Source organism: Arachis hypogaea, chromosome 16 (assembly GCF_003086295.3).
Source record: "Arachis hypogaea cultivar Tifrunner chromosome 16, arahy.Tifrunner.gnm2.J5K5, whole genome shotgun sequence".
Lineage (NCBI taxonomy): Eukaryota > Viridiplantae > Streptophyta > Magnoliopsida > Fabales > Fabaceae > Arachis > Arachis hypogaea.
In genome coordinates, this window is record NC_092051.1 from 28,322,168 (window position 1) to 28,335,879 (window position 13,712).

Genomic DNA, 13,712 nt, shown 5'->3' on the forward strand with positions numbered 1-13,712 from the left:
AAAATGACATAAATTTAAATAATTATTTTATGTTATTTTATAATTTTATTTTAGATATTTAAATAAATTTTAATTTTTTTTAGTATTCTCAGTCCTCTTTAATACTCTATTAAAATTAATAGAATCATAATACAAAATAAAAAATGTTCCATATAAAAAAGAAATAACAATAACGATAAAAAAAAAGAATTTTATAAAAATAATAATATGGGTGAGAGTATTGGAAAAAAAACATTATACATATTCAAAAAAAATAATAAAAAAACTAATTTTTAATATTTATATGATATTTTTTAATAAAAAATTATATTAATTTAAATAAAAAAATTAGTTAGCCCTTGTATATAGTATATACACACGCATTTTCATAATAAGTGATTAAGTGTCTTATATTAAAAGAAAATATATTTTAATTTTTTTTTGTGTTAAAAAATTAATAATAAATATTTAACACATTTAAGAATAAATGTTACATGTCTAATTACTTGTATAAATATTATTTAATCTAACTAAAATAAAATGCAACTTGAAATGGTCAAAAATTAATATTATTTTAAACATCATTAGTTTTAAATGATTTTTTTTTCAACCAAATCTCCAATAAGTATTTATTTTTCAACTTTTAAAAACCAGTACTTTTTGGTAAATAAGTCTTTGGTCTTTCTTCTATCAATAGTGTAGTATTTTTTTGTATAGTTATAATTTATATTATATTTTTTAAAACTTTATGTATGTGTTATTTTTGCAAAATTTCGTTATTTTAAAAATTTGTGTTCTTTTTACAATTTTTCAATGAATTAGCTTAAAATTTAATAAAAAATAAGTGACAAAAAAAATTTAAAAATTTTGTATAAGACTTAAATAAAAAAATACAATATTTTTCTTTATCAAATTAAAGAAATTATACTTATTTAAGTTTATCTTACATTATTCTCTGTCTCTTTTATGTTTACAAATTTTGTTTAAAATAGATTAGCTTAAAATTTTGTTTAAAATGGATTAGCTTAAAATTTAACCAAAAAAATAGGTTAAAAAAAAATTATAAACACTATAAACCATGTTAAGGTATTATGAGCTATCTCATTTGCACGTAAATTGTGGTAGGATACTGTGAGTTACTCTTTTGCACATAAATCGTGTTATCTTACATTGCTTTAGATGAAAAACATTATAAACCATGCTTCCTTGGACGAGTTATATTCAATTTGAAAAGATCAAAGCACTAGAATAATTTATGTGCATTTCTAAAATAAATTTAATGCATAAATCGTCCTAGGATGCGATGATTTACATATTATCAAAAGTAAAGCCTTGAGACGATTTATATATTAATAGAGATGGGAGATTCACGTTTTGAAATATTTAAATGAAATATTTTTTATAGAACTAAGGAGAATGGTAAATAAATGTATTAATGCATCCACAGTTGATTTTGTGTCTTTGGATCTTATACTTGTTCTCCAAATTATTGACCTTGTTCTTGTACTACGGTCATGTAGGACATTCCATTAATTATTTTTTATCTCAGGTGGGACTAAATTGAAATTAAATGAAACCTTAAAGACCAAAACAGGATTACGTCCAAACATAGAAAACTAATTTAGTACTTTACCCATAATATATTTATCCAAGGCATGAACGGAGGTATTTGTAGCTTGTATAAGAACAGTATCCAGACAATCCATTTCACAAATAACATCACAAAGACCTATCTCCCAAACCATAGTCAAATCCCGCCAAATAGCAAAAAGTTCCCCTTTAAGAACTAAACTAAATGAAAGAGGACCAACACAACATTTCACCCACTCGCCAACTGAGTTTCTGATGATACAACCAAAACCCGATGAACCAATATCTTGAGTTAAGTTTTAAAGTAGTCCTGAAGTTGCATTCGAGCCTCATAGTAGTCTCTGAACTTAAAAATTACCCATATTCATCTCTAAGGTTGTACTCCGAGACTCAGACTCGTCCTTCCGGCACATTCCATCCATCTGGCACTACCGGAAAGCTGAGTTGGCCTCCTTCATGACACGTTGGCCAAAAAATGACTAGCTAACGTGACAGAGTAAACTGTTCTGATTCAATTTAGTCCCTCAATTCAAGTTAAAAATCATAATCCCCAATTTTAAAGAACCATCTCCACAATGCTCACACTCTTCTCTTCTCTTCGGTTTTACAGTCAACAGACTGCTGAAGATATAGCTTTGTTGGCTTACAATCGTGCTCTTCCAAGCCACGTTTTTTTAATCACTTATCTGATAATTATAGTGTTTGTGGCAGAATTCGATGAAATGTTTCTTACAGTTATGAACTAATGTATTATGCATTTACTTGTTGGTGATTAGGATCCCCTGTTGTTGGTGTGGGATTCACTGGTTCTTTGGCTACCACTCGTTCTAAACTTGGAGAGCACAGGTATTATCTAGTTTTATATACCATCTACAAAAGTCTTATCAACATCACTATATCTGTATGCACCTCCTGAATGGTTCTTTTATCTTGTTTATGCCAATAAACTGAATTATGCAACACACAACCTACTGTAATAGTGTAATGAAACTAACCCAGAAGAGAAGCTGCTGGAACCTTTTGGAAGCAATTGAATATTGAAGTTTAGTTCTCACTTTTCAAGCCAGTAGTAGACTGCACAAGTTCAACAATATGCAAAATACTATTATCTACTACAACAGAAATTAGTTAATAAAGCACCAACTTGGTTTGATATTAACACATGAACAATGATACAAAGTTTATGTTCTACCACATTAGGCTTATTATTAGACCACTTTAGCTTGCTATCACCTAACTGGAGGACTAGTACCATCTGAACTCCGCCTTTTATGTTCATTTCTAGATTTTATATGTCGACAAGAACCGCTGACCGACTTTGGATTTCAGGAGTGACCCTTACTAAGGTATTGTTACCTATACCCTCATCTTTGTTCTCTATGATGGGTCTTAACATAATATAAACATGTGATAATCACGTGGTTCAAGTGCTGATTTAGATTGATTCACTTTGCAAACTTTCTAATTTAGGGACTTCATACTAGAGAAGAAGAGGAGGACAGAGTTTCCAGTCAACTTTTGCTCAAGGTGTGTTACAGGTGTGAAGAAAAGTTGTCATTTTTATTGTTATTTATTTGCAGTTATGAGTTGTTTATTTTCTTTTATTCATTTTTATTGTTCTTACTTTTTGAGGTTATGCATAAGAATTTTGGTGTCTAGATTTGTCTTAATTTTTTTTAGTCGGTTTTTTTAATCTTCTGTTTTGTTTCTAGGCTATTGCAAAGGGGAGTGGATCCTCTCCAATGAAAAAAAAAAAAATTGAATGGTGTGCAGTATTTAATCTAACCATTCATTACTCTCTCTCTCTCTTATTTATTTTTGGTCTCACTTATAGAATCAAAGGTGAAATATCCATACTGGATTCTGTCAAGTGTTAAAAAAACTGAAAGAGGATCCATTTCCATTTCAAAGGCATGCAAAGTTCCAACGACCTCTATCCTTGATTTCAGTGAATCAGTTGTAACTGAAGAATGTGAAAAGCAATTCAATGAAGAGCAAGAGTTAGAACAACTTTGTCAAATAGGCTTTAAAATCTATCCATTTTCAAGTGGTACGGTTAAATGTTTCAGGTGTACCAACATTAATGCAGTTACAATTATATTCACCTTTTATTGGTTATTTTTTTAATCTTTTGCTTTCAGAGATACCAGCAGAAAGAAAAATAATTCTACCCGGTTCTTTTAATCTATTACACGAAGGGCATTTGAAGCTCATGGAAGTTGCTAGTTGGTAGATACACTCTTTCTATTCATAAAAAATGCTCTTTTTTTTTTATTTAGGGGCTTATAATGGTATCCAATTCAAAAAATGACGTAGTAAGAGTACTTATATGCAGCATTTGTGGTGATGGCTATCCATGCTTTGAACTATTTGATAAGAGAAGATGGAGAAGACAAAAGAAGAGAATCGAATCGAAGAGAAGAGTCGTGAACATTGTGGAGATGGTTCTTTAAAATTGGGGATTAGGGTTAAAAACTTGAATTGAGGGACTAAATTGAATCAGAACAGTTTACTCTACCATGTCAGCTAGCCGTTTCTTTGCCAACGTGTCACGAAGGAGGCCAACTCAGCTTTTCGGTAGCGCCAGATGAACGAAATGTGCCGGAAGGACGAAATGTGCCAGAAGGACGAGTCTGAGTCCCAGAGTGCAACTTCAAAGATGAATATGGGTAACTTTTAAGTTCAGGGACTACTATGAGGTTCGTGTGCAACTTCAGAGACCACTTTGAAGCTTAATTCCCAATATCTCCCATAAAATCAGCATCATAGTTTATCTTGAACTTATTCACTGGTGGAACTACCCAATCAATCAACAAAAAAGGAGGGGAACTGATTTGTTGAAATCTTGACAAAAATTATATATAAGGATTTGAAGTTTAGTTGGAGACCAAAGTTGATCATAATTGAAAATGTCATTGTTCCGGCTTCGCAAAATCCACCACATAGCAGACAAGAAAAGGAAATTATCCTTCTTAACATTTAAAACAAACCAATCCTATGCCACATATTTTTAGCCAGCGGTCACGCAAACAATGAAAAACAAACTCCACTATGCCACATATTTTTAGCCAGCGGTCACGCAAACAATGAAAAACAAACTCCACTCAATTGTAGCATCGAGGACAAATTTCAGAATTAGTAAGATCTCTTTTAGCTCATAAAGATGCAGTAGACAAAGCCTTATGAAGAGCAAGCCACACAAGAAATTTGATCTTTTTCGAAATTTTTAATCTCCATACCCACTGCCAATTATTGTTATGTTGCCATTTAAAAATCCTTTGTGCAACCCAATCATACCATTCTTGGCTGTATAAAAGTTAGAATATCCCCATATCCAACTAGCAATAGAATTGTATCTGCTAAACTCAACCCGCACATTATCAGGAATAGAGGAATAACACTTCTTTAAACACCACCTGCCATCCCTCCAAACATCTTGCACCTTGAAATTCGAATCACTATATGAACATAAGGAACATTCACTGCCAAAAAGTCCTCTTGTTTTCATTTGTCGAACCAGAAAGATTGGTCCAATGATCCAATACACCAAGAATACCCTTTTTTAAGTCATCTGCTAACTTTTTCAATACTACGCCAAGTATAAGATGGGTTATGCTCAGAAGAAAGCTCCCAAAGTGAAGCATGATAAATATTAGCTACTCCCTAATTAACCCACCCCAGACAACCCCCCCCCCCTCTTTCTCTCTTTCCGTTGTCAGTCACCGGCAGCAGACAATGTCTGAGTCACGCAAACTGACATGTCACACAATAAGCTATACCACGCAATTTCCTCACCTGAGGAAAAATTATCACTTCCTCACGCTAGCATTGGCCATTCTATAAAGCTAAAAAGGGAGAATGTATTCACCCTTAAATCAATAATAAAGAGCATTATATTTCGAGTAACGTTAGCATGTCTCATTTTTTTTGTGCATGTATATAGATGGGCGTAAAAAGCAATTAGTCTCCAAATTCCACGCAAAATGACCAACAAAAATATATAAATCCAGTAGTTTGAAACTCGTTACTAATCATTGCTGACATGGGTCTAACAGCAAAATTGGTGTTAACACAGAATGACTATATCATCTTGCAGCCAACGATCTTGCGGATCCTACATTACAAAAAAGTGAAATTAGTAACATGAAGTATTGGTTTCCGAGTTTATGACAAGCAAAGATTGACTAAAGAACAAACCAAGAAGTCCCACATGCAAATCATGAACCCGAGTTCCTCTAATACAATCATGATCATGAACCCTATTCATTGAGCTCAACTGAATCATAAACTAAGGGCGCATTCAACAAAACCAACAGGTTACTTAATTTTTCGTACATAAAGCAAGAAAATTAAATATACCAAGATTGAATTTGACTGCGTTTTACTCAATCAAATGAAAAAAAGATGAATAGGTTATCTAGTGTAAATCATAAAGTTATGACAGTCGAAGATTAGTTAGCAATCACAATTTTCAATATTATCTTTTTCCAATAGCTTCGAGAGCAGATTTTAGACATTTTGTCATGATTTCACATGAATCAGACATAAAAGTGCCGAAGAAAGAAAGATAGAAGATCTTCTATCAAATACGATATCACACTAACTCAGCTGCAGAAGTATACTTGTTACTACCAGGAAGGCTGAACACTTGAAATACACTATACAAAACAAATATTGAAACAGACTAGACCAAAAGTGGAGGAGGCCACCAGGCCACAGAAAGAAGCTTGCATTATCCAAAAAAGGTGAAGAGTCACAATTTTAATGTTGAAAAGAAACAAATTCGCAAACGTTACCATAAATAGATGATTGAACTTACTACTTGATCGCTTCATATTCCTGCAGAATTTACTTCCACATTTGCACCCAAACAGCTCAACAGGCTGATCATGATCATCGAAGTTGATGCCATAATCCTGCAGAAACATACATTTCAAAATAAACTAAAATGATATTTAGAAAGTGAACTACACAATAAATGAGATGCTACAATAATGCTTAGTAGTCAGTATAGCACGCCAAGTGCCACACAGCCACTAGCCATCAAACTGGCATTTCTCAGTTAAATAATCACAACTCTGTTTTTCATTGCTGTTTTGTTCAAAAGTTCACAGTAAAGCGCAATAAATTAGCATTACTGAAAAAACTGATGTAATCAATGCAATATAAGACCATTCACCAAACATAACCAAAACCACGCACCCAAGTGAGCTCCTCCTGTGCTGCTATTTCTCTGGATGTGAATAAGGCAAGCTGCAAATTGGATGTTAAAAGCGTATGTAAGCAGTGTATCTTACAGAGAGCCTGTCATCCGACTCATGCCAACAAAAGCAACTAAAAAACTTCAGATGCAATTCAGAGGATTTGCTAACTTCTCACATGATAGTAGTGATGATCTGGGCCCTCAATTTCAACGGGGATCTCAATCAAGTTAGCATCTAAACATCTGCCAAAACGAAATAGAACTATTAGAAATCTTCTAGTTTACAATTTCTAATTAATTAGTCAAAACTAAAATCTGCCTATTCACTCTTATAGTGAAGTTTATATAGATAACAAAAATCCAATAATACATGCACACAACTAACAACTTCAGATAAAAAGGTTTTCCATCCTTACCGACTTCATCTGTTGTATTAAGTACTTGTCATCACAATCAGAGAGTTCAATAAACATCACAATTGCATCAAACTCTTCAAATCACAATATAGATGAACTTTTCGCCTTCTATAATCTTTAGTTATTTCCAGTATCCACAAAAATGCACACAAGCAGAGAGATGTGCATGTCTAAATAACAAAATAGCTGTCAACAATTATACCGATACTGGAGAAATGACCGAAAAAAGGAGGAGGTTATTTGCTTAAACAGTGTCTCACCATTGGCCATAGGCAGCCAGATTTGAAAAAACCCATGGTATGTAAACTATATTTAGCTGCTTTTTCAACTGAAATTTGACTTAATAGTCGCTTGTTTGGTGGATGAATTAAAAAGGAAAAACTCATAGCTTATTTACAAGATAATCTAGATATATGAATTACAAAAGTGTCCTGGTGAAAAAATAGAAATTTTAATACCTGTGATTAATAAACCTAGCAGCATTTCCATAAGATGCTGCATACAAGCAAAGTGCTTCTTTATCCCCCACACCTCCTGATTCCCAATCTGCATCCAATAGAATTGGGTATGTATATTTCCTATTTTTGGGATATTTTAGGCTCCTCTCATGCAATTCTTTGACGGTTAGAATTTCTCCAACAAACTCACATACAAATGCCCCTTTGGGAAGGTCCTCTAACGTCCGAAGACCCCAACCTTTTCCTTCAGAAGTTAAAAACACCTGAATCACATAATTATTAGTAAATACTCATCAAAACAAACCCCAGGGGGGAAATGCATTAAACAATGTACACAGTATACAACCTCCACATTGAAGAAAGCAATTGTTAAGAATACTTAAACACCCACCTGCAAGTTGCAAGTTATTCCTTGCTGGACAACCCGATTGCCACATTTTTTACCACAGCCACATTTACTCCAGCATTCCTTAATAAACTTCCTCCTTAAGTGTCCTTTACATGGTTCTGAACAATCATCATTCTTTGATCTTTCAACTGGGCAGTCTTCACAATAGAAACAATTTTTAGGGTTGCAGCTGATGACAATGCACTCATCCAAGAACTCTTCCTTCAGTAGGCCTTGTGCAGTGTAGGCAAATCCACCACCAGTTTTATTCGCACAAGAACATGATTCAGAAGACAAGACACAATTGCCTATGCAAGTAGAACAGCAATCTTCATTCCCAATGCGAGACAGAGAAATACTAACATAAGCATTTTGGAATACAAGGTTTCGGGGTATGTAATGAAAGGATGGTGGGAAATCATCAGTAATGTTATTGACCCATGAAATTTTCACTTTTTCTTCACCCTTTGTTATGTCATTAACATCGTGAACAGTCATTATAGCATTAGTAGTAAGCTGATTCTTTGGAACAGTAACTAAACTATGAGAATTATTAGATATAGGATCCACTAGCTCCCTTCCATCATCACTTGCTAAGCAATCATTATTTCCAACCTCCTGGGGAACTGGTGAAGTGTCATCCAGACCACGCGGGCAGGGCAGAGAAACTGGAATTTCAGTAGTGGGCAAGGAAGAATAAGAATTAACATTGGCAGATCCATTTGAAATGCAAGGTGTAACTGGATCTTCATTTCCTCCGGCAACCAGAGCATCATGTGACTCAGATTCCTTTGGCATGCTGATGTTTGGTGTTGTTATCTTTGCAGATCCTTCCTGTGAGTCATCATTCAAATCAGTAATTGGAACATAAAATCAACAAAATCTCTCAGCAGATTCACAAGCAAGGACAAGAAAGTCACAATTTATCAGATAATAAATATTTATCCTCCATTTTTAGAAGCAGATTACAACTAGAAAAATGTAAAACCAATCCGCTAAGAACTGAGCTAGAGCTCCAAAATTTTTACCTCTTGTATAGGTGATGAGCCTATCTCTACAGTAGAAGGGGCATCTTCATTTGAAGAGCGGAGGTTATCTTCACCAGCAACTTCATCATTTATGCAATGTGATGCCACAGTGTCGTCACAATCTTGCTGTCCAGCTGCACCATTCATCATTGAAGAATCCTTTCCACTAGATGGTTCTTTTGAGGGAGAACAAATCCAGAATAAAACTCATCAATCAAAGTGAATCTGTGTTGGAAGCACAGTAACTAATAGAAGAAAATGGAAATCAATATTAAAAGAGAAATAAATGGCAGAGATGTAACATCTGGTTGGTTTAAGACTGAAGTAGAGGACCACTTCTGGAACCAGTAACCAGGGCTCCTCTCTTGTATACAAGCAAATGCCAAATCTGAGCATTGGATTAGAGACTTTCTAGAAACACAAAAGTCATACAGTATGCAACACCTACAATTCAGGACTTGCACACTGCATATGCCAATTGAATCATATGCTAACTGATAAGACTCAGTTATGAGAGGACATTTGAGGATAAAGAATTTTTAATCATGGCCAATTCAACTCAAATAGTCGGCAGCTAAGCAGAATGTTGCAAATTACATCTTTTGAGGACATACAATAATAACTGGACATTTTCTCTGCTAGATAGGATCAGTTACAACTTATAAGGATCAGATGAAGCCATAATATCATATTGCAGACATTTTCAACGGATATCATATCTAGCTATTATGCTATCCTCCACTTAACCAATACCAAAGGCGGACTCTGCCATCTTTTATATTATAGGTGCCATCCAAGCACTCCTATTACATCCATTCCTAGCCCTATCTTGCTTAGTGTGTCCATCAATCCAATCTATGCAATATTAAGCTCCTTCTCTTTGTTAGTTTTCCACAACCAATATACAGCCCAGTCAAAATATAGCCATCTAGTAAAGTTTTCCCTTAGAAACTTGTTTTATCACAAATAACTCTCAAAGCACTCCCCCAGCATTCTGCAAAACAGGCCTAAAATACTTAAACCATGCGACTTGCTGTATGGTGCCATCTTTCAGTATCTAAGAGAAAATTCACAGTGTTCTACAAAAACTATATCACACATATTTTGAGCTTGTTTGAGTGTCATTAAGTTGTTGAAAAAATATCTTTGTTTCATTTTTCAGCGTGTTTGGCAAATTTTTAATAATAAAAGCAAAAGCACTAAAAAATAAAAAATGTCATTTTAAAAGCTACAATTTATATCTTTTTTAAAAAGATCTTTTTTACTTCAAAAAGAAAAAGATGTTTTCACGTAATAAATAAACAAAAAAGTACTTTTAGTGTTGTACCTAAACATAATTGATAGATAAAAAGATCTTTTTACATGAAATATCCAAACATAAAATTACTTTTACTTTTTAAAAGATCTTTCGAAAAAAGATAACTCGAAAAAAGATCTTTTATTAAAAGCTCACCCAAACAAGTCCTTTGTCTTACACTCTTACTTAACCCTTAAACTTAGGTAAAAAATCTTGTATCTTCCTATGAAAATTTTCCCATATACTTTGAAACCCCATTATTTATCATCAGATTCAACAAAAGTTGATCATGAAGGAAAAGACACTGCCAAGATATTAAATGACTGGAGGAAAAATAAATAAATAAATAATCCCTCATGAAGGTACAATCAGATAAATACCAGGAAGAATCATTGAAATGGGAGCCTCATTATCTCGTGCGTCATCAATTGGCTCATCCTTGGGCTTGATCCATACAAGAGGATGGGCCATTTTGCTTCTTGGAGACAAAGTGCTCAGCGGTTCAACTGCTGGTTCTTTAGGTAGTACTGCTGGTGGCACTCCATCCGATGTAGATCTTCTTCCTCTGGGAGTAACTTGAGGTGATACAGGTTTCTTTCCCTTGTCAATAATGCCTTCTTGTGAATGAACTTGATGAGCTTCAATCATTCCATTTCCATCAGATAATGCTGCAGCACTTTGAGCATGCAGTATAGAACCATTTCCAGGTACCGTGTCATCTTCTAATTTAGGAGTTTTCAATGGAAAAGCAGCTGAACTGGGACCACTGCTAATCTGATTATTTGAAGACTGAAACTCTGGACCTCTCAAGCGCAACCTCTTTTTAGGTCGCAGTGGCTGATCTTGCACTTCATCATCTAACTCTGCTTCCTGATTATTTACAAGTAAGGATGACATCTAATCAGGCATGCGAATAAGATCAACAAAGAAATGCAGATAACTTAGCGACATAAAAATCACTTTCATTTACATCAACTCTCTTGTTTTTCTTTTCCTGCTCTTGCTCCAGCACCTGTTACATATACAAACAAATGGATGATCCTATGTAGAATAGACCAGAGTATTAATAAAAATGAATAAATAAATAAATAACCCAGTATTCAATACAGTAGGAAATAGACCGGATTTTCCTCCTCCTCAAATATTGCATCTGCCAGAGCTCTATAGTTCTCTTCTTCAATAAGCTCCCAGTTTTTATCATACAACTTAAGGAGCTTCTTTAGTACTGGCTTCACTTTTGATTCATGAATCCCAAGATTTGCCATTGCCCGATAGGCTGCTACCACCTTTGGATTTGGCGCCATTTCCAACCAGCCAACGGAAACTTCGGTACAAGCTCTGAAATGCAAAATGTAATTAAATTTCAAAGATGCCAGAGATGGGAAAAGTACAATATGATTTATAGTCATTAAACTGCTCCTTGATACTGATTTTATAATACCGTAGAAAATAAAAGGAATGGTTGATTACAGAAAAATAGGGCCTTTTTTCTTCCATTTTCAGTTTATATGTTGTCACCACTAATTTAAAAAACTAGATATAATTAAATTCAGTTCCCTTTTTCAAAAAATTTTAGCATAACTTAAGAAAAGAAAATGAAAAATCAGACACAAATAAATATAATAACAATAATATAATATCAATGAAAACGTATCAAGCTCAACATGAAATCCAAGCAGAAAACAGACCAAACACTGCCTTGTTTTAAGATTGAGAACCTAACTTAACTCCAAAATGTTAGTTCATTTCCATATAACAATCAAGAAATAAATCCATTTAAAAGAAAAACATTGTACTGTGTTATTTTACCGATACAATACTGCTTTGCATTTGGTGGCGGCAGCGGGCGGGCGGGCGGGCGATGGGGGTGTTAGGTCAACATAACTAAAAAATGCTGATTGTTGAACAAAAAGCCTTGATCAGCTTATCAAGTAATTGGCTTGTGCTGCTATCAAGCACAACAAGCTGGTGCCACATATCAATAATGGCAGAAAAACATGAAAATTTTTTGTTTCAGCTATCGAATTGAATGAAAGAATGCACTAAGTAAAAATTAACAGCTGAAACGAACAAACAAAAAAAGCACACATATAGAAACAGAGAACAAGCTCACAGCCTAACCCAATCAACAAGATGCAAAACAAATCACAGTGACAAGAACATGCAACGGTAAATTTGCACAAATCTTCAGCACTAATATCTTACCTGGAGAGTGCTGATCGAATACAGAGTCCAAAAATCAAAACCTAAAAGCGACCGAAAACCTGCAAAAAAAATCAACGAAAGAGGAAAAAAATGAGAAACGTGAAAGTCAAAGCTTCCGCAATGGAGATTAAGAAACGAAATGTAAAAGGCTGACGCATTTGATTTAGTAGTAAAAGGAGGGAAAATGAAAGCGTCGAAACCTGACAGGAGCAGAGAGAAGGGATATTTTTGAGTATGGTTGAAGGAGGGAGAGGAAAATTTAATTAGAGGAATGTAGGGCGAAATTATTATTATAATTACAATATGATAACCATTTTATTATCGTAATTTTTTTATGATGATGACGACGATAGTAAGATGATGCATGATTTTACCTGGGCCTAACTGTGTCAGTAATTGAGTCACATTGATTGCATGAGATTGTTTCCGATGTGTTTTGGGGAGTTAGGTTTTTCACCGAGTGAAACAAGGCCGTGACGCACGCACTCGTTCGCTCGAGGGTCGAGACTGTGGAGTGTGGACTCAGCTGTAGACTAAGGGGAAGTAGTTTCTGACTCTCTTCTAAGCTACCATGGAAGCGCGTCCACCATACTCGCCGGTCCCCATTTTCGAAGATATATTATTTTGTGATTTTTCCGTTTTTTTTTCAAGCCCAAAGGGCCTCAGTTTTGATGAGCTATTAAAACTTAAAAGACCCAAATAGGAGAGCATTTTGTTTGGAAATTTAGAGTGAGAAGAAATTCAAAACAAAAAGAGGTGAAGTTAAAGTGAAAGGGCTGCAGCGGAGGCTTAGATCACGTGGCAATCAAATTGCCTCTCTTAATCAAGCTGCACTAAGTTCAAACTCCAGCTGAGACTGGGATGAGGTTCAAGAAAACCTCAAAGTGTGGGTGAGTGGGTGTGTGAGCAGCTTATATGGCATTTGTTCTCCTCATCTAATGAGACTAAAAATAAGTGAAAAGGAAAATCCTGTTTAAATATACTCATGTTAATTTTATTATATAAATAGCTTTTTTTTTATGTATTTTGATTTATATAATTATTATTGATCTTATTATTTTCGTTTTCTTGAATTGTTTTTTATTTTTTTATGACTTAATAATTTAAATAAAAATAATTAAAAAAAAATGATGGCCAAAAATGAAGGC

At 34.2% G+C, this 13,712-nt stretch overlaps 2 protein-coding genes across 7 annotated transcripts; one reads left to right on the plus strand and one right to left on the minus strand.

Moving 5' to 3' along the window:
- Positions 1 to 2,135: 2,135 nt before the first annotated feature.
- Positions 2,136 to 4,507, plus strand: LOC112754228 (uncharacterized). 3 transcript variants are annotated; one of them, XM_072220147.1, is made up of 6 exons: positions 2,136 to 2,415; positions 2,855 to 2,915; positions 3,040 to 3,107; positions 3,519 to 3,619; positions 3,711 to 3,798; positions 3,905 to 4,507. In XM_072220147.1, exons 2-6 carry the CDS (start codon positions 2,862 to 2,864, stop codon positions 4,020 to 4,022), a joined length of 429 nt encoding a protein of 142 aa, XP_072076248.1. In that variant the 5' UTR covers positions 2,136 to 2,415; positions 2,855 to 2,861; the 3' UTR covers positions 4,023 to 4,507. The 3 variants fall into 3 exon arrangements, 1 of the variants encoding a protein (XP_072076248.1); XR_011874167.1 differs by lacking the exons at positions 3,711 to 3,798; positions 3,905 to 4,507 and having other exon boundaries at positions 2,139 to 2,415; positions 3,282 to 3,696; XR_011874168.1 differs by lacking the exons at positions 3,711 to 3,798; positions 3,905 to 4,507 and having other exon boundaries at positions 2,139 to 2,415; positions 3,404 to 3,696.
- A 925-nt stretch (positions 4,508 to 5,432) lies between these two features.
- LOC112758773 (probable inactive histone-lysine N-methyltransferase SUVR2) lies at positions 5,433 to 13,448 on the minus strand. 4 transcript variants are annotated; one of them, XM_025807519.3, is made up of 13 exons: positions 12,939 to 13,283; positions 12,565 to 12,623; positions 12,169 to 12,324; positions 11,481 to 11,697; positions 11,330 to 11,371; positions 10,740 to 11,229; positions 9,063 to 9,238; positions 8,038 to 8,868; positions 7,647 to 7,909; positions 6,949 to 7,015; positions 6,772 to 6,822; positions 6,389 to 6,485; positions 5,433 to 5,683 (listed from the first exon to the last, which is right to left on the minus strand). In XM_025807519.3, exons 4-13 carry the CDS (start codon positions 11,661 to 11,663, stop codon positions 5,655 to 5,657), a joined length of 2,229 nt encoding a protein of 742 aa, XP_025663304.1. In that variant the 5' UTR covers positions 11,664 to 11,697; positions 12,169 to 12,324; positions 12,565 to 12,623; positions 12,939 to 13,283; the 3' UTR covers positions 5,433 to 5,654. The 4 variants fall into 4 exon arrangements, with proteins under 4 accessions (XP_025663304.1, XP_025663305.1, XP_025663302.1 ...); XM_025807520.3 differs by lacking the exon at positions 12,939 to 13,283 and adding an exon at positions 12,765 to 12,868; XM_025807517.3 differs by lacking the exon at positions 12,169 to 12,324 and having other exon boundaries at positions 12,939 to 13,448.
- Positions 13,449 to 13,712: the final 264 nt, after the last annotated feature.